At 33.4% G+C, this 21,828-nt stretch overlaps 1 protein-coding gene across 1 annotated transcript in view; it reads left to right on the forward strand.

Annotated features, from left to right (window-relative positions):
• The window catches only part of LOC149423064 (carbonic anhydrase 2-like), a 75,099-nt gene that overhangs the window by 51,864 nt on the left and 1,407 nt on the right, over positions 1-21,828 (forward strand). The window contains exons 10-11 of the mRNA XM_089633042.1: positions 1,081-1,097; positions 18,016-18,182. Coding sequence (XP_089489168.1) covers positions 1,081-1,097; positions 18,016-18,182 — 184 coding nt within the window. The remainder of the gene's footprint in view (positions 1-1,080; positions 1,098-18,015; positions 18,183-21,828) is intronic.

The raw sequence follows: 21,828 nt of genomic DNA on the forward strand, positions 1-21,828 counted from the left end.
AATTTCAATGCGTTGTTGAAGCGTGTATAGTTCCATTTTTATTAATGGCGTCGTTTTTACTTATCAAATGTTAAAAAATGACAGCTTTAAAAGTAACATCTACCGAAATAGCGGGCTATTTAAAATAACACCTCTTATTGGAAAACCCTCTATTATAAATGTTTATTTAACATTAACTGTACACAGAAGGTCCTGGGGCTTTTGGGATGCTGTTTGGAGTGTCTTTAGAGAGGAAAGTAAGGAGTGAACCTGATTCTTGAAGAGACACATCTTGTAGGAGAAAGGAAATACAGAGGTTGGCAAATCACTCCACAGCCAAACGGTTCCGTGGCAACTTGGACAGTGGCAATTCAGCACACTTTCGAAAAGTGATTTATAGTTATTGAATGTGGTGAAAAAAAAAAACTGTCCTATAAACCTAACATAATTTAACCTATGCAACTTTTTTTTACACCACTTTTCAAGAGTGTGGTAAAGTGTGTTGAGTTTATCGTAGAAACGACCCGTTCCCGTGCGACAAAATGTTGGATGGTGTAAAAAAAAAATCTGAAAAGAATTTATAATCTGCTCTTTCATAGATAGATTATTTAATTATTTTAGGACAAATACATTTTGCATATAATGCTTTAATATTAAGATGAATTATTTTTTTGCGGCTGTACATAAGCAATATGAATATGAATAAATAGTTTTGTCCGTATACAAACTCAATTCTTTCAAGAAAGGCATACAAATACATTATTGGATTGAATCACCGATTTTCCCAAAATAATTAAATTACTGCAATCTATGAAAGAGCATGAGGTTGAGGGTATGCCTTAACACTATGGGTGCTCTCCATAACTGAACACTATTTGATTAGATATATTAGACTTGACAAATTGGGTCCCTAAGCAATGCCCCACTCAGGGTGGCCTGCTGCAATTGCTAAAGTGAAACCTAAATGACCTACAAATTCTGACATGAATTACTGAAAAACTGACACAGCTAATCTCCGGCCGAAAAGAGTGGGTACTTTTCATACAGCTTTTTTTTTGTTTTCGTGATTCTTTTTAATAAAGTAATTTTTATTTTTTTCAGGTTAATGTATTGAAGAGGTACACTAATAACGGTTCACCAATAGTCAACAATTTTAGGAACACACAACCAACAAATAATAGAATAGTATACAGACAAAAGTCTTGTAGACTACATAATAAATTTAATGAATAAGCAGATCAGTACAAATGTTAAGTTTATGTCGAAATAAAAGATGAAATAGTAGTTTCTTTCTTTTTCAATTGTTCCTGCTTTCACCCTTCAAGCGTGTTCTAGGCCATCGTTTAAAATTATGGAGAGAGGGAAGGTGAATTTATGTATTAGTTTTATTTAAATTGGCAAATTTCAATATTTTATGGAAGATTTGAGTCAAATTCAGACTTAGAAGAGATGATATATTTAATAGAGGGGAGGCAATTTTTGATAAGGCTTGATAGAAGAGAGGATATTTGTTAAGAGAAGGACAACCAAAAAATGTGTGATCTCTAGTTCCCACTTCTAGAACAGAGAATATACAATCTGAGGAGTCAAGCACAGAATTTTAAAAAGGTGAGAAGAAATGGAACAATGTCTGTCTGTACAACAATCCTCTTTCGAATAAGTGAGAAATGGGGAATTGTTGAAATCACGGTTTTTATGGGACATTCCTTTTTATTGAGGCATAGCAGGCTCCCTTGGATTGACTAGGAATGTGCCAATACTCTTTTCAAACATTGCGGGATCTATCTTTGAGAGTGGAAAAAAATTCAGAGAGAGGAATGTGGTTTACGAGGGTAACAATCGGGTTAGATACTCCTTGTTTTGCTAATTAATCCGCAATATCGTTACCCACGAAGCTAACATGTCCAGGAATCTCCGAGTTAAATCTTCCCCACAGGAAAAACTAAACCCTTCCACACACTTTTCCACAAATGATCATCTAGTCAATCCACATTATGCAAGTGCATTATACGAGATACGTTTGGTTGAGATAATTGAAGTGTTTTCCGTGAATAATTTTATTTCACCAGGAATTCCTGGTTGGGATTTTAAAAAATGTCATTCTCGTCGTATAAATTTAAAGGTGTAATGTTTGTATCTGCCTTGCAAATAAAGTAAAGTACTCGTTTATGTCGATTCCTTACCGGACCGCACGGTTTCGGGCTAACTCATTATAAATCGATGTAATTTATTAATTCAAGGGTTTCTCTATGGTAGTTTTAAGTAACCTTGTTTATATTACGAATATTGGGATGAGCTTTATGTTGATACACATAGATGGCAGTAGTCGTAACACTTGTTTGTGATTACTTGATTGACCAAAATTCCAACAGATGGCGAAAATAAATAATTAAATTAATATTCTAATCATAAACACATGCTATTTTATCTTTGTAAGCAAGCAATTTACCTAATTAATCTACAAAAATAAATTGATTTTGGATAAAATGTTATAGTTAAAACAAAAAGGTACTGGGATTTTAAACACTAAAATCAAAGTGTAACTTTATCAAGTACTGTATTATCTACATGTTGGCCATAAATTTTTTTATTTTTATTTATTGAATATTTTTACCGGTTCTTACAGATTAAAAGTAAATTCTAAAGAATTTCGTGTTTAAAATCTACTATCATAAATGCATTTAAAAAATCCCCTTTTTTCTGTCCTGAGCTATGCAGAATCTGCAAATAAACGAATTGTAATCTGTAAATTGCACCAGCACCTTTTCGTTAATTATAAACATTTAAACATAAGGCTCGTTACTTTTGGTTCACTAGAGCAGTGCTCCGCAACCGGTGTGCCGTGGCCTTAGAGTAATAATATACTATTATACTATTAGTATATTATTACTCTAAGGCCGTGGCACACTGGTGCGCCGTAAGCCGGACACAGGTGTGCCGCGGTCAAATTCAATGTATTTGACATTTTACAATATTTCACTATGTATTTAATACACAATGACAAATTATTTTTCATAATATTGTCTATTTTTCAAAATGTAGTACAGAATTTTTGTAATATTATGTGCTGAAATGCGAGCCGAATATGAATCCCTGTTGTTTTATACTGAAATACATTGGATATCCCAAGGCAAGGTTTTGGCTAGATTGTTTGAACTTCATCACGAGGTGCGTGAGTTTATTTTAAATCAAAATATGCACGAACTATATCAGCGCCTCTATGATGATTACTGATTGATTAAACTTGTATACATGGCTGATATATTCGAGCATTTGAATGAACTTAATAAAAAATACAAATTACAAGGGTTGAAAAAAAAACGAGTTTGGCAGAAAGAGTCGCAAAAAGGATGTTTGGAAATGTACCAAAGTACAATTGAAAACAGACAATTAATTGTGGATCTGGCTCAAGAACATTTAAGTATGCTTCAGCACAAATTTGATCTGTATTTTTGTTCCATTAATACGGAACAATAAGATTGGATTCGAAATCCTTTTGCAACCAATGCAATAAATTTTACGGAAACACCTCCTCTATGTAATTCGAGAAGAATTTACAGATTTATATAATGACATGATTTAAAAACTTCACTTTTCCGAAGTTCCATTAGATGTTTTCTGGATTAACGTTATCCTTTACGAATATCCTCGCATTTTCGACAAAGCAATCTTAACACTACTTCCATTTTCAACGACATATTTATGTGAGCAAAGTTTTTCAACGTTTTTAATAATTAAAAATGATAAGCGGTCATGTTTAAAAGTCGTGCTGTCAAAAATCGAGCCGAATATAAAACTTTTGTGTTCATTGAAACAAGCGCAGGTATCACATTAATTTATTATTTTATAATTATTATTAAATAATACATTAATATGTTATAGTTATATGTATGTATACTTTACAAATAAAAAAATTGTGTATCAATTTAATACCTATATATTTTATCTTCTGGTGTGCCGCGGAATTCTAGGAAGAATTTTGGTGTGTCTTAGGTGAGAAAAGGTTGCGGAGCACTGCACTAGAGTGCTAATATTACAAAAAATGGCATTATTTATGTTGTTGTAGCCGAAGACGTCTTTTTTTAAATTATTCTATTTTTATATGAAGATTTTCAGAAAATCCGTGCGGCACAAGGCCAAACTAAAATTTCCTGAAAATTTTAATAAATTAAATTTTAGAAAAAAAAATCGTTTTGGACCATAAAATGTCAGCACTCGATCACCGTAGGTTCAAAATGGACGGGGTCGAAAATGAATTCATGAAACTTAGGTGACAAATACAAAAGTTTGTGACTTTCAGAAATAAAACACTGATTAATTTAACTTACAAGTTTTTAATTTCAAATACCCTACGACAGCTACAAAGAAAAATAGCAAACACAATTAGTTAAACAAGGTAACCACAAGTTAAGTATCGATTATCACAAAGAATTATTTACCAATAAATATTTCTGAAAACAGAAATCGGTTTAAAATATTCTTAACAATATTATGTATATGTGATGTCCGGGGTAAAGTGTGCTAACTTCGGAAGGTGATTTTCTACATGATGGTTGAAGCGAGAAAGGTGAATTACTTTTTTGAAATTCAATTGTTTTTTTTTTCATACAAAAATATTATTTTTTAATAAAATATTTTTCCAAAGAATTTTTGTTTCATCCATATGAACAATTCAACATTTTTACCTAAAAACTACATTATGAATTTCAAAAAAGTATTTAAACTTTTTTATTTGTACTATCATGTAAAATTACCACCCGAAGTTAGTGCACTTTGCCCTGGACAACTTATATAATGAGACGTATTTGAAACACGTCACTTTATTTAGAATTTTTAAATAATATTTAAAAATATATTCTCTGAAAGTTGAAAACTAAGCCTTTCTACAGCCAGTAAATGTTCATACATCTTTAACCACTCGGGACAGTGTGCTATTTCTGTCACCAAATGACAAGTCCTCATAAAAATCGTTCTATCTCCTTTTCTTACATAGAGATTTAAAAAGAGAGAACACCAAGCTTTCTCTCAACATTTAAAGTTTTACCATAGGCACTCCCCAATCATTTGAAATAATTAATCTGTAAAACAAAACCGCCAAGCAGTCCACCTGGTCAAGGTTTTTTTTTAATAATTATCTTTACATAAATTATGAGAAAAACATTTTTAATATGTTTTTGTTTTGTATAAACTGGTAAACAAAGTTTACAAGAAAAAACCATCTGAAAATTTTGCTCTGTTTGCATTTTAATTTTTCGATTCTATTTGAAGTTGAATGTCAAGTGCAGTGGCGGCTCGTTACTTTTGAGTGCTAAGTAAATATCAAACTGCTGCCACTGTTGACTGCCACTGGTCAAGTGGGAATATTTCCAAATAAATCTATATTCTCATAGAGCTTTATAACTACCATAATGCTATAATGTCCAGACCAGAGTGTTTAATAAACTTAGATACTATTAACATTACTAAAATTAGATTAATATTCAATTGATGACGCTTTAATGGAAGACGTGATATTTTTAATCATTATACAACTTACTAACTCATCATGAAATGGTTACTGCAAGGATAGGCAGTGAAGGAAGAATAAATTACCACAAGCCTGCACCTTCCTATTGCAATGCCCAAACTGACATTCAAGATGGCCGCCGACCTTGTTGGATTTTTGTTTATTTACTAAAATTCCAATCCCCGACAACATAGCCAAATTTGAAAAATATGAAACTGTCAAACAAAACCCCTGAATAAAGAAATGATTACAATTATATAACTAAAAAAGCAGAAAGATAACATAATATAAACACTGTTAGGTATGTAGGTACATAATAAACACATTTTAAAACAATGTATGTTGTAACACAATAAATTAGGTAAAAAAATAATAGGACAAAATTTTAAAAATATAAAAACTACACAATTATCGGTAAAAGCTGGAGTACTTAATAATAGATTAACATATCTTTATAGAAATACAGCTGGAAAAGATTATGTATTTCCTATATTATTTTATGACCAGCATAAATCATTTAATTCAACAAGAACGGAATTCATTAAGTACACACTAGACAAAACAAGCATACATAATTATTTCATTATATGCGTAAGAGTCTTGCTTTTATTAAAAAAACAAACACCTTAACAAGCCACGCAAGGTTTAGGAGCTGCATCGAGTATTAGTCTTACTAACAATATTTATGTATGATTATGTAAATTAATAATATTTATCTGCAAGGCTGTTACTTCCAATTTTATGTCCGGGTTAAATCTTCCCCATAGGAAAAACTAAACCCTTCCACACACTTTTCCACAAATGATCATCTAGTCAATCAACATTATGCAAGTGCATTATATAAGCAAAATAAATACAAAACAATACAAGAACAACACGTCAACTCACCAGAGATCAAATGGGAAAATAATTCACCGACTCCAGATATTTTCATATTTAGGGTTCGGCTCGGTAGAACTCCTAACAGGGCCTATAAATCCTACTGATCCCTCAACATAAATATTTAAAAAATCTTTCGTTATCCTACATGTATTCAAAATGACCGACTTTTGCATCTTTATATATAAATTTTTTGATAGATCTAATACGCCTAAATTTTTAATGAGAGAGCTAGGAATAATGCCGGTAGCCGAAATAACGAATGGTAATATTTTTATAGTCTCAGAATGCCAAATTCTTTTTATTTCATTTCCTAAATTTGTGTATTTTCTTATTTTTTCATTGACAGATTTTTGAATTTTACAGGAATTTGGAATAGCGACATCAATGATATAAGTTTTTTTTTTATTTTGTCATGTAAAACTATATCGGGTCTATTATGACTAATCGTTCAGTCTGTTAGTATAGTTTTATCTTAATATATTTAAAAAAAATCGTTTTCTAAAAATGAATTTGGTTCGTATTCATAATATGGTACTATATTACGGCAGTCAATCAAGTTATGTTTAATTACCAAACTTTGATGAATTATTTTTAAAACTTAATTTTGCCTAAATGTATACTCGGACTGTGGTAATATAGAACATCCAGATATAATATGTTCTATAGTTTCCGGAAAAGCCAAACATTTTCTACACAAATCATCAATTTGATTTGTATCTTTGATTATATGCTTCCTATAATTTTTAGTATTAACGACTCTATCCTGAATAGCAAGCATAAATCCTTCTATTTCTGCGCTTAACTCTCCAATACTCAACCATTTGTTTGACGAAAATTTGTCAACAAACGTTTGATTGAGATAATTAAAGTGTTTTCGTGTAAAATTTTATTTGACCAGGAATCTAATAATTCCTGGTTGGGATTTATGAAAATGTTGGAATTCTCATCGTATAAATTTAAAGGTGTAATATTTCTATCTGCCTTGCAAATTATTTTGTGCATTTCTGAGGTATGAGCTTTTCTATGGAAAAAATATCTTAGCATTTCTACCTGATTATGTTTCAAAGAAGTTATTTTGACTATACCTCTACCTCCTAAATTTCTAGGTTAATTAATTCGTTCTATAGCTGAATTTGGATGATGGCAAATAAACTTTGTTAGAGTTGTTCTAATTAATATTTCTAAGTTATCTAAATCTGTATTAGACCATTTAATTATGCCAAATGAGTACGTTAATAGAGGTATTGCCCAAGTATTTATTGCTTTTACTAAATTTTCAGCAGATAGATTGCATTTTAAAATTTTCCTGATCCTAGTTTGAAATTTATTCCTAATATCATTTTTAATACTAGTATGGTCTAATCTATTTGATTGTGGGTATCCAAAATACTTATAAACCTCATCCCTTTTCATACTAGTAATTTGGAAATTTCTAAATATACTCTCGTCCCCACCTAAAATTTTGCCTTTTTCTATATGGATCGTTCTACATTTATCTAAACCAAAAGTCATTTTGATATCATCTGAAAAGTTTTTAACTACCTCGATCATTTTCTCTAAATTTTGTTCAGAATTCGAAAATAATTTTATATCATCCATGTATAATAAATGCGAAATTGTACTACTCTCCCTTTTATTACCCTTAACTTTTATTCCAAACTTGATTTTAATTAACATTTTAGACAGAGGATTCAATGCTGAGCAAAACCAAAGAGGACTCAATGAGTCTCCTTGAAAAATTCCTCTTTTAATTGAAATGCCCGGTATTACTATTTTCTTATCTTTGCTTTAGAATTATTAAAAATATTTCTGTGTAGTAGAAAATCTGAAGCACCAAAAAATTTCGAATTGAGTCATCAGTTTTATTCTGTGTGGAACTTCTGTCAATGCTACTATTTCCAGTTGGCATTGTCATTTCTATCAAGAGTAATGGAGCTTAGAAATATCTACTAAATTCAAAAGTCGACATGCAAAATTGTTTTAAATCTCAATTTTTCATGATAATTTATAATAATCCTTTGTTCGCCGGAAAAAAACAAAAAAAATTTCACTAAGATTTGAAGAAACACTTAACGGAAAGCAAAGCATATTAAAGAAAATTGTGTAATTAGTATTTTAGCTAAATCTTAGTTTGAAAGCTTTGTACTTAGCGAAGGGGATAACATAGAATATATTTTTTAAATTGCGTATGTATACCAGTCAGGGCGGAACTGGCAGTCCGCTCCGGACGCCAAGTTGCCAAGGCGCCAAGGAGCCAATATGTCGATAATACCTAAGAACACATCGCCCTTAAGGATATTTTTCACAAAAACAGCGATATACAAATCTTCCAAATATTATAAATTACAGTGATATCTACTTATCATCTGGAATTTGTTAAGGTGCCCAACGTCTATATATAAATTCAGTTTAAAAAGACAATAAAATTTAAATGCGTTGAGTCGCTGAGATTGCAAAAATAAACCTAGCACCAATCTACGTTGTATTCATCGTTCAATACGTTTACGAGTATGTACCTACCTATATTCTGTTTGTACAAAAAATTCACAGTGTGAGTAAACAAGGCAAATGCAGAAAACAGCACTGTAAATAGATGTCTACAGGCGCCATTCTTCCAGCCGTTTTAGCTATGAAATGTACACTAACAATATTCATTATGTGAATACAAGCAAACGTAAAAACGAGATATATAATAAATTATGTCTCGAAAACGTAGTACTTTGATAATAGGTAGTAGAAATTCAAAAGAATGCGTTTGGTACGTCTTAATTAAGAAAATAAAGAAGAAAGAGAAATCCGGGTGTCAAATAGCAGAGAAAGTACTTCTTCGCAAAGAGATAGATAATCGTCTGTTGAACGTGAGACTTTCCTTAGTGTTGATCGAGATAGGCATAGATCTCAGAGAGCCGGAGAAATACAATTCTTCAATTGAATACAAGAATTATCCTGTAGTTTCAATAATTACAAAGTCTGTTGTCTGTGAACATTGATCTGCTTTCGAATGGAACGATGAATCTGAAGGTATTTGTTGCTTACAGGGAAAAGTTAAATTAAAGGAAATTCTTCCTCCACCCGAATCACAAAACTCTCTTCTGATGGGTGATCATCCTAAATCTAAACAATTCATTCGCAATATACGCTGATATAACAACGCATTTAAAATGTCTTCTTTTAAGAATACCAAAGATAATAGAATATGTATATTATAATATCTTTGAAGAGTGCGCAGGTTGTTGAGCGGGGTTTTATGCCTACATTTAAAATTCAGGACAAGTTTATTAATCAGCGGGGAGCTTGTTTCATCAGCACGATGATCATAAATTTCTGCAAATCTTCGTAGTAACAGTGTCGCACCACCAATTGATAGTGGATAGTAAGGATAGTAAGGATGTTTAGTAAGGATATTGTAACGATAATTTACGAAAAATCTCAGAGTTGCACTGATCTTATGACAGCTTTCAGTATCCGTTGGTGCTGTGTCGAGGAGAAGACGGATACGCCGTTAATATCTCAAGTTCATACAATTAGTAGAGCACCTCTACGTAAAACGGTTTCATGAACTAATATTGCTATTGATCGATCAATATCCGTAACAATCAAAATAAATTGACAGCAGAAAATTACGTTCATCTTCAAGATGCTTTACGGTCAAATAAACACAGCAGCGACATTGGACAATTGGTTATCTACCTTCATCGTTCCCGGGTGGTCCTCGACGTTTGCATGAAAACTCGCAGGACGCTATGACTTATGCCTGACTTCATGGTAAACCTGATTTCTTTATATCTGCAACATGTAATCCAAACTGGACAGAAATCAAGGAAAATATCATTAATTATGATTTTTCAATGTGGATGAGTATTTCAGGCTAATAATTATTGCTTATAAAATAATTGTTACCCTTTGTGCTATGCATAAAAAATCTTGCCTTAAACATTAGTTTACCAAAAAAATAATAATTAATATTTGACAAGTTCTAGTATCTTCATCAAAAAATGTAGACAATTTGTCTCGACGCCATCTAGAGAGAGTTAGCACTTACAATGCCTTTCTCATATAAAATAAAGTTGGTTGTTTCAGGTGAAAAAAATGTAACAAACAGTAATAGTTGAATGAAACACTAGTATATATTGAATTATTTCGCGGATAAGAGATAAGCCGCCATAGCTCAGTGGTCAGGCTGTCGACCGGAAATCGAAAGGACACGGGTTCAAGTCCCGTTGGCGTCATGTATCTTTTATCAGGAAAATTTTCAATGTGGATGAGTGTTTCAGGCTAATAATTATTGATAATAAAATAAAAATTTATATTTGCAGCTAATATAATCTTAAAAGCTGTGCAAAAAATGTATGCCTACAATAAAATATTGATAAAAAATAAATCACATAACGTAAAGTAAAATTATTTTTTAAATTATTGCTAAACGCACATTTTGGAACTATAAACTGTCAATGTTTTATTGTTATAATTTTTGCGAGAAAAGCTATACAATCTCTACAATTTATTAATAAAAGAAAAATATCAGTTTTTTAAATATTATTTCAGAATATATTTGCACATAACTTTTTTCTGAGCCTGTTAACGAAAAAAAATAAACCTTCAAAACTTGTAGACAATATTTGTAGCTTTAAAATAATGTATATACTAATGGGTTTTAATTTATAATAAGGCACGTAGGCTGTTAATAAGGAGCACGGCACGCGGTGGCTCGAACGCGCAGCGGTTCGCGGCGCAGCGAGAAATTACAAAAACCTAAGGAAAGTAATGATTAATTCATGTATTTGCTTTTTTTAATAACAAATTCATCTAACGTTGAAGAGTTTTTATTGTTATTTACCAGTTTTGTTTTTTGGGGAGGGGGGGGAGGGTATATTTTCACCTACCCAATGAAGCGCTTTCATTATCTACCAACCGCCGTGCCCTGGTCTGGCTAAACCGTCTTATTATGTTTCATGATTGTTTGTTACTTATTATTTTAATTAAGGTATGTTAAATAAGCCAAAAATACCTACGACAGTGTGGTACTACCCTCCCACTACATTAAAATATTGCAGAACTTGTGTTATGGCGAAGTTCTAAAAAATCTTTTGTGGAAATTCTCACTTGTTTTATTATGACCTATCAACAATAAATTACCGAAACAACAAATCAATTTTAAAAAAATTGATCTATAAATAAAATGGTTTACTTCCAAACAAGCTTCTTAAAATATACCTTAAAAATCTTATAATGACAAAATGGATTGTAAATAATACTTACCAATATTATTTATGACAAAATGTAGCCACAGTAATTTCCACATCCAGACTTGCAGGAACAGGACACCAGAGAAAGAAGGTCATCAGGAGCAAATGGTTTCGTAGTTGGTATTGGTTTTAAAAATTTCTTTTTTCCACCATTTTCATTTACATATTCATACCTCCATCCCCAGTTTATATGGTTTAGTTTGTTTCCTAACCAAAACTGTACTTGCAAATAAACTCTCAACTAATGTTGATGACACGATTCTGAAGTAGGTGGTAGTTTTGTCAAGTCAAATTTAGATTTAAAAGCTGATTTTTTCGTTAGTCTGGTAAACTTGAAGTATCGAGCTTCGTTAAAATTAGAGTAACTACCAAGACCATACATGGCGAGAATCTATTTTTCTCCGTTTTGCAACAAGTTCTCTTCAGTTGTATCTTTTTCCAGAAATGCCTCAACTGCGCGTTTTGCTTTGGGATTGTTTTTCATCATGTCAAGAGTTTTTATCTTTCCTAACCCAAATAAAGATGAGGTCGTATCACTGCCCGTAATGGCATGGGCAAATAGCATTAGATGATAGACATTATAGATTTCTCTATGCCGTAGAAAGTTATTGAAGAGGCTTTTCCACCAACAACTTTACAGAAAAAAAAGATTCGCCTTCAGAAGCAAGACTTACAAGTTATACCATAAGATCAGTAACCGTGCCAACAACAATCACTTTTGAGAAACTGTTGAGTTGTTCGATACTGGTTAGTACCATGTCAATATCGGCATCACCTGCAGCCGTGACAGTTTTCAAACCAGATTCACTAAATTCATGAGACAGTGCTTCAATCATTTTTTTTTTGTTATTCTTATTAGATAAGAAAGCTTCCTTCTTAGTCAAACAACGTGTGGTGAAGTTAAATTCAATATTACACCAAGAGTTGTTAGCCAATCTTTGTCTTTGTTCTTCATATTTTACAGATGGTTCTTCAGGGTATCCATCGAAAACGACAACAGAATTTTTGCCAAATTTAGTATGGACGGAACGTGAGTATGATTAAATGATGTCTCCGTAAGTGATTTCAGTTTGCCAAACAGCAGAGTGGAGGAGTTTTCCCCTATCGATGACTATTGCAGCATTTTCCAAATCAACTTCGTCATGAATATTTTCGCTAAAGACTTTCGCCATCGATGATTTTGTTCCTTTACGAAGGGAGACTTCATCAAAAATGGAAGGGGTACTGAAGCCAATTCATATCCTAAGTAGGTCTTAAGCTTGGTAGGACTATCACTAATGCACAGTATTCTGTTAAATAGCTGCTGGGGGTTTACTGTAACTTGTCTCGTCCTAACAGTTGCGGATTAGAATCTTGCTTGGGTAGTCACCATGTCTTTCCTTTTCAGTCGTATATGTCCAAAATTACATCCTTTCATTTTTTGCATAGCTGCCAGGCCTACCTCATAAGCATTATCACAATTGACACTACTATCCGAAACAAACCCTGAAGATAAAAACACCAGCTCCCCTGAGAGCTTTGTGAACGGGCTATGCTCTCTTAGCCATGATGTAAATTTTCCTATATCTAGCTCATCCCTTTTCTTCCGTGATTTGCGCAACATGCTGTTCAGTAAAATGCAATTCCATACCGATGAATTTATCAATGCTCTCTTGCACTTTTACGCAGTAAAGGTTTCCAACTATCCACTTTGACAAAGCGCTGTCAGTGATTCCACGCCCATGTGTCAAACCTCCTACTGACTTCATGATTGTGGTAGCATGAGACACTGCTCAATGATCATGTCCGTTGACGTACCGGACCAATATCTGTCGCTTCTTCTTATTGTAAAGTACCCATTTTAAGTGAGTAGTTTATATTCTTCTTTAGTTATTCTTAATTCGAGTTACAACATACTTCAAACGTACCTGTGTGCTGATTTTACGTATGGTAGATGTCCTGCCGCGCGGTTAAATAGTAGAATATCAACAATGGTATTTGTTGCATTTGTCAATTCCCGGACCTCTCTGCAAATATAAATCTAAGCATCAGGTCGATGCAATGTAGAAGGTTAAGCCACAACTTGACAGTGCTATTCGATTCCTTAATCTTGTCTTCATGCACTTGCTTCAATATATGAAATCGTCTCTTTTAGATTGTCATCATTATTAACCTCCTCCATATCTTTTTTTCACGTAACTAAATCTGATAAATTTGATACATATTTTCTATTTGTCTTTATTTCCCATCAATAGCTTGGTATTCTTCTCTCATTACTTCGACAAGAGACGCTGCTGTTAAAGTGTAGGCTCTGATTGTCCGAGAATATGCATGTGCCTGGATGTGGGTTACTGTTGAGGACGCGTAAACTGATTCCCATAAATTTCTCACATACCTTTATTTACATAATATTATTACAAGTATTACTTTATTTAAGTTACAAACAATCATAAAACATAATAAGACGGTTTGGCCAGACCAAGGCACGGTGGTTGGTAGATAATGAAAGCGCTTCATTGGGTAGGTGTAAATATACCCTCCCCCCCTCCCCGACGAACTAAAACTGGTAAATAACAATAAAAGCTCTTCAACGTTAGATGAATTTGTTATTAAAAAAAGCAAATACATGAATTAATCATTACTTTCCTTAGGTTTTTGTAATTTCTCGCTGCGCCGCGAACCGCTGCGCGTTCGAGCTCCTTATTAACCACCTACGTGCCTTATTATAAATTAAAACCCATTATTTTATAGATCATTTTAAAGCTACAAATATTGTCTACCAGTTTTGATGGTTTATTTTTTTTCGTTAACAGGCTCAGAATAAAGTTATGTGCAAATATAACTTTGATTCTAACTATATTCTGAAATACTATTTTAAAAACTGATAATTTTCTTTTATTAATAAATTGTAGAGATTGTATAGCTTTTCTCGCAAAAATTTAAGTATACAATTTTTTAAAATAACTAATAAGAAATTTAAAAAAAAAATAAACTAATTTTATAAAACCACTAACGAGATATTAGCGTATTCCGAAAGGCTTTGAAAAATATAGTCAAGTGGGGTGGGGAAGGAAGCACAAGGGGGAAAGTCGGGGACTTTTGTAAAAAATCATGTCTTAAGGTCTTCTAACATCTGTGAAAAATTCAGCTTCCGGGGAATTAGTTCCGACACAAAACCTTCATTGACTGGGCAACGCCCCGGATTCGCACGGATGCAATGCCCTAATGCAGGTGTGGCGAACCTAGGGCACGCGTGCCCGACGTGGCACGTTTGATCATTTGGATGGCACACTAACGATTTCCAAGTTCATTTTTTTTTTAAATTTATAAGTTAAAAAAAAATTATTTTTTTGATTTGACCAGTTGTTTCAAAAATATCTGAACAATCCAGAATTGGGTTGTTTCAACTCAAATTTAACTTACGTTGCATTTGAAAATTTCATTCAATGTTCCCCGCCGAAACTGACAATTATTCCAGAGAAATCGATAGGAATATTTTTTTACGCATTACTCATTGAAAAATATAATGAGTTACTAGACCTCGAATGGCTTTCAAAATAAATGTTTTTTTACTGATTTGTGCTTACATTCAAATGAATTAAATATTAAATTGTAAGGCGTTAACAAAACAATTATTGTTATGTTTGATTTAATCAAAGCATTTCAAGCTAAATTACAAATTTTTGATCGTGACGTTGTATATAACACCTTCAAATATTTCCCAAATACAAAAAAACTTTTTGCAGAAGAAAAGCCAGATCAATTCAAATTAACACAAGAATTTTCTGTAGTTATTCAATCGATAATCAACGAGTTTTCTTCAAGATTCAAACAATTCAGGAGATTTGAAAAGATATCAAAATTTATTTTATATCCAGATACACTCAGATGACCTCAATTTGGAGATTTTCAAGTTGCTAAATCTAGAAGATTTTGAAATGCAATTTATTGAATTCCAATCGAGTTCGCTATGGAAACAAAAAATTGTTGAAAGCGATCGATTAACGAACATAAATAATAAAAATGCAGAAGAAGAAATAATGAGAACTTGGAAAGCCATTCCAGAAATCTTTAGCGAGTTAAAAAAACTAGCGAGAGCAATATTATCAATTTTCTCTTCTACATAATATGCTTGTGAGTCATTATTTTCCGAAATGAATTTCATAAAATGTGATTCAAGAACGAGAATGACTGATGAATCCAATTGGTCGTGTATGTTACTAAAAGTGACGAAATATGATCCAGATATAAAGAATTTGTCATCGAATGTACAACAGCAAAAATCTCATTGATAAATAACTAATATGTACATTTATTGATTATGACTTTATTTTTATGAAACTCTATTGTAATTTTTAAGCTTATGAATAAAATTTGAAAAAAAAAACTTTTTATTTTATCTATTTGGTTAATTTTTTTTACAGCTTGGGTACGCCTCACAATCTAGAAATAATATTTGAGGATTTTTGGCACGCGGGCCCAAAAAGGTTCGCCACACCAGGTTGGCCTAATGTGATATCATAAGAGTCCGAGCGACACATGTACTATCCGATCCATTTTGAGATCTTTGACAATGACAGTTTATAGTTCCAAAATGTGCGTTCCGCAATAATTTAAAAAATAATTTTACTTTACGTTATGTGATTTATTTTTTATTAATATTTTATTTTAGGTATACATTTTTACAATTACAAATTTTACAACTTTTTAAAATAACGTATAGGAAATTAAAAAAAAATAAAAAAAAACTAATTTTATACAACCACTAACGAGATATTAGCGTATTCCGAAAGGCTTTGAAAAATATATTCAAGTGGGGGTGGGGAAGGAAGCACAAGGGGGAAATTCGGGGACTTTTGTGAAAAATCATGTCTAAAGGTCTTCTAACATCTGTAGAAAATTCTGCTTCCGGGGAATTAGTTCCGACATTAGGTGTTTTTTTCCCTTCATTGACTGGGCTAGCGGGTCGCTAGAAATTAACTCTTGACGGGCCAAGATGCCAAACCAAACGTCTGTAACCAAGTGGGGCTTCCGACGACCCCATCCATTTTTCTGTCTTATGGGCCTTTAAACTATAGAAATCTCAATTACTCAGTCAATTATTAATGGTAACTTATATATTTGAGCAGGAATTCGTAAAATAATTAAATGATATGTCAAGTATTTAAGCTAATATGAAGGAGGATGGTAATTTTGGGTACTACCTACTCCCCCACTTGGCTCTGGGATAAATAATAATAATAATAATAATTGGATAACTTGTTTAGCGCCGTTTTTGTGCAAAATTACCTCAAGGGCGCTGTACAAACTTATAATACATTTCTACAGTGATCTATGTTATTACTTAACTATTTATTGAGATAATATAGAGTACATATATAGTGTTCGCGCTTAGAAGCTGCGGACACGCATCTATTTAAGCTCCCAGATTTAAATTCTCCTGAAAGGGTAGTTCTTATACTAGTGTTCTTAAAGTGTGTCCTTATAAGTGAAATATGCCAAATTATGTGTTTTTTATGTTAAAATAATTGTATAGTGTAAACTCTGATCGATATGATATTTTCAAATATTGAATGTAAAAGTTTTATTCAAAAACTTTTTAGCAGACATAGTTTGTTGAATGGTGCAGTGCGAGTTCAGATGCATGCCACATGTTTTCTGCTGGGACGGTGCGATGACCGATATAAGGGTACGTTGTATTTTTTGTGTGAACTTTCGAAATGGGTCGTAGGGGTCATAAATCATGATAAGATATACTTTGGACGAATTGTGTGCTTTACGACCCGTGCCAGTTAAAAACAATATTAATAGTGATAATGGCAGTGATAATGACAAAAACCATAGTAATAATGATAATGGCAGTGATAATGACAAAAACCATAGTAATAATGATAATAACAATAGTGTACTATTTCCCCGACGTAAGGGAAGAAAACGAGGGTGTAGAGCCGGGAGGAAAGTTAAGCTAGTTAAAATCTTGCGTTTAGCACAAACCAGGAATGCTCGTCCGCCTAAGTTTTTAACCGTTGCCGCCTGGAATGCGCGATCCATTGGAAACAAACACGATGATATTGTGGATCTGATACGTGACAAAGGTATTCACATTTTGGCGCTATCGGAGACTTGGCACGAAAATGCAGACTCACTATCAATCAAAAACCTTCGATCAAGCGGGTTCTCGGTTTATGAAGCTGCAAGGCCCATTAAAGATGATACAACGAACATTAATTTTACAAATCATGGGGGAGTTGCAATTGTAGCGCAAAGTGGTATTCGTTTAGACAGTATAGGGATACGTCAGGTTTATACTACTTTCGAGTTCGTCAGTTGCAAGGCTTCTGCCAATGGTGCATCCCTCGTCATAATCTCCATCTACCGTCCCGGGTCGTGCGCACCGACTGCAATTTTTTTTAATGAATTCAGGTCTCTCCTAGAATGCACCTCCAACTACAACTGTGATGTTATCATTTTAGGAGATGTAAATATTTACCTAGAAAAGAAAACTGATCTCATGTCCAAAAAATTCACCAAAATCCTGTGTGACTTCGGCTGCGAGCAGTGGGTAAACTCAGCTACTCATGATGCAGGAGGTACACTTGATGTAATCATTTCCCGAGTTGGGTCTCCCCCGAATAGAACTCACGTGACTGACATTGGACTATCGGATCATCGTCTCGTCACATCCGTGTTTTCCTTCGATCCTCCAAAATTGGAGTTTAAATCCGTTATCTCTAGAAATTGGAGAGAATTCGACTTCGAGGCATTTTGCAATGAACTGAAAATCTCACCGCTCTGTGATAAGGAAAAGTTTTGTAAATACCAGGTAGAAGAGTTAGTAATTCTTTATAATTCTACGCTACTGGCATTACTTGACAAAAATGCGCCTTTCACAGAGAAGGTCTGCCGCATTCGAAATGGCTGCAAACGGTTCGATGCTGAATGTCTCAAGAAGAAAAGGGAAATGCAAAAATTCGAGAGGTTGTACAGACGAAACCCGACTTTCAGCAATCGGCAACTTCGGATTGCGAAACAAAATGCTTACAAGGAAGAAGTAACGCAGAAAAAATCTAACTTTTGGTGTGAACAAATTGAGGCAGAAAAGGACCCTCGAAAACTGTGGCAAAATATAAAAACTTTATGTGGGGAGAGCAACATCAAGATTGATTCCTCTCTTGAAGCGGATAGTCTTGCGACATATTTTAGGAGTAAAGTCGAAAAAATTCGGGCTCTCGGTGGGGTAGGATTGCCTTCTGTCGCAGCAACAACTCCGCTCACTGGTAACTTCACTACTTTTGCAGCAGTAACTGAAGAAGATGTCGTACGTGCTGTGAAGTCTTGCCCAAACAAGCAATGCGCTCAAGACCCCATACCGACCTGGCTCTTAAAGAAATGTCTCCCGGATATAGCACCTGTAATTACCGAAATTATCCGGAAGTCTCTTGTAAATTCACTTGTACCGGGATCACTTAAAAAATCAATTATAACTCCAATACTAAAAAAACAAAATCTTAGTACTGATAATACAGATAATTACAGGCCAATATCCAACCTACCATTCCTATCAAAACTGCTTGAGAAAATCGTTGCCAAACAATTAGTGGGGTACTTGAACTCCGCTGGTCTGTTTGCCAAAAATCAATCCGCTTATCGACGGTTTCATTCAACGGAAACTGTTCTTTTGCGGGTTGTTTCAGACTTGATCATCGGGATGGAAGCAGGTAAGTTGGGTTTGATATCTGTTCTTGACATGAGTGCGGCATTTGACACAGTAGATCATAGTATTTTACTAAATGTGCTTGAAACCGAATTTGGCGTTCGAGGTGATGCACTCCAATGGATGACATCGTACCTGTCTGGACGAGTAGCCTCAGTAACTTTCAATAAATGTACATCACCTGAAACTTCCATAGAATTTGGAGTTCCCCAGGGTTCTGTCCTAGGCCCCATTCTCTTCATTCTCTATACGAATCGTCTTGAACGACTAATTCACTCAGCTGGCTTTGAATCACAAGGCTACGCAGATGATCGTTTGATTTTCAAGTTTTGTTCTGCGGACGAAAAAGACGTCCTTAAAAACGAGGTGGTTAGCCTCATTAACACAATCTCAAGTTGGATGTCTGTCAATAAACTTAAACTAAATCCCACAAAGACAGAATTTATGTGGATAGCTTCCCCTGGAAAGCAAGCTCTCCTTGACTTCAGTCCAATCCGTATTCAGAATACGGATATAATCCCTTCTGCAGAAATAAAATTTCTAGGTTTTACCTCAGAAACAAATCAATAGAATCCAGTCAGTTTTTAATGCTGCGGCAAGAATGATTTTTGGTGAATCTAAGTATTACCGTATAACCCCACTTCTAGTGGATCGCCTTCACTGGCTTCGATGCCCTGAAAGAATAGAGTTTAAGATCTGCTTAATGACCTTCAAAGCATTGCAAGGAATGGCGCCAGCATATATATCGGAACTATGTATCCGACAAAACTTAAGCAATAGACAGCTTACTCTAAGGTCAGCAGATCTAGAAGTTAGTAATCGTCTAATCGAACTTTCTAGGTCAAATCGAGCTGTTTACTATGATCGTTCTTTTAGTGTAACAGGCCCTCTCATCTGGAATAGACTTCCCTCAGCTCTTACTAATCTCCAGAATTAGGCTGAATTTAAACGAGCTTTAAAAACAAAATTATTTAAAAAATCTTACCATTTATAAATTTTAACTTCTTTTCAATATTTTATAATAAGCCATATTCTAAAACTTCCGGTAATTGTTTGGTTTCGGTTGTCTCCTTATTGTACCTTTTTAAAGTGTCTGCTCAGAAAATTCTCATTTCTGAGCACAAACTGCCTCCTGTTTTATGTTAAGTTTTAGTTTTAATATTCGTGTTTTGTCCTGTCCTACTGTTATTGTTATTCTAAGTTTTGTCATCACTTTGTATAAACAGTGTATTTAGTGTTATAATATTAGATCTGTATTGGGTAAGGCATACTGTAGGAATAATTTTAAGAACCATTAATACTGAATTACCTTTTTTTTTAAAGTTTGTTATACGAGTAGTTAAGCGCACTTGAAGTGAAATGACACTAAACTGCGCTATATAAATTCCATGTTATTATTATTTATTATTACAATACTTACCTGGTAGGTCACTTAAAATTAGCTCTTAATTAACATTATCTAATTGTTTATTGGCGAAATTTAGATACAGGATTTAGGACTTAATTGGAAAATTGAATATAACTGGACTTTCTCTTATGAATGGTATATTTAATAAAGGTACGACAGGATTTAGGACTTAATTGGAAAATTGAATATAACTGGACTTTCTCTTGGGAATGATATATTTAATTTAAGGGTACGACAGGGATGGTTAATAAAAGGGGACCTGAAAATCTCGCATTATTTTTTGGTAAAAAAAAGCGTTGTTATTTTGAATATTATGTTCCTTTTTTAAATACTTGTACTTGAATTTCACTTTTATTTTCGGCAGTGAATGAATGAAACAAATCATTGAAGTGAATGTGAATGGGTCACAGCAGTTTAAGAGTAAAGGAGGAAGGGAGGAAGGTTCAATCCATAAAAATTATGAATTTCGCGTTATTCGCCTCAAAATGAGAAATTCCGAGTTAAACAACGTAAATTGCGTTATCTTAAACGCGAATTTATCAGGTCTCTATTAAAAAATCACGACTAAATGGACAATAAACTTTCTTGACAAATATTTGTTTCTTACAAACTGCTTGACCTTCAGCGAAGGTTCAAATAACAATTAATAAAATAATAGAAGTCCATTTATTCAATAGATTATGAAAGATAACGTCATACTCCGGTTTGTGTGAATACGTTCCAAGAGTCAAGGATTTTCTTCCGACAAAAATAAATGTATTAATTAATCAGACACTTCGTGCAAATGAAACAAATAGTTCTCATGTACCTGTCTCAAATTAGGACAAATAGTTTATTATTTAAATATTGAAGACAATATTAGTGCTTTCTAAACGAAAATCTGAAACAGAAAAATCAGAAAAGGAAACGGTCACATCTGGCACTCGAACCCAGGACCGGTCCTGGGTTCGAGTCCCAGATGTGACCGTTTCCTTTTCTGATTTTTCTGTTTCAGATTTTCGTTTAGAAAGCACTAATATTGTCTTCAATATTTAAATATTACAATTTGAGGTTTTACTCAATAAAGTTATTCCGAAAAATAAATAAAGTTTATTATTTATTTATTTTATTTATT

This window comes from Hesperophylax consimilis, chromosome 6 (assembly GCF_061612785.1).
Source record: "Hesperophylax consimilis isolate HC1 chromosome 6, BYU_Hcon_1.0, whole genome shotgun sequence".
Classification (NCBI taxonomy): Eukaryota; Metazoa; Arthropoda; class Insecta; order Trichoptera; family Limnephilidae; genus Hesperophylax; species Hesperophylax consimilis.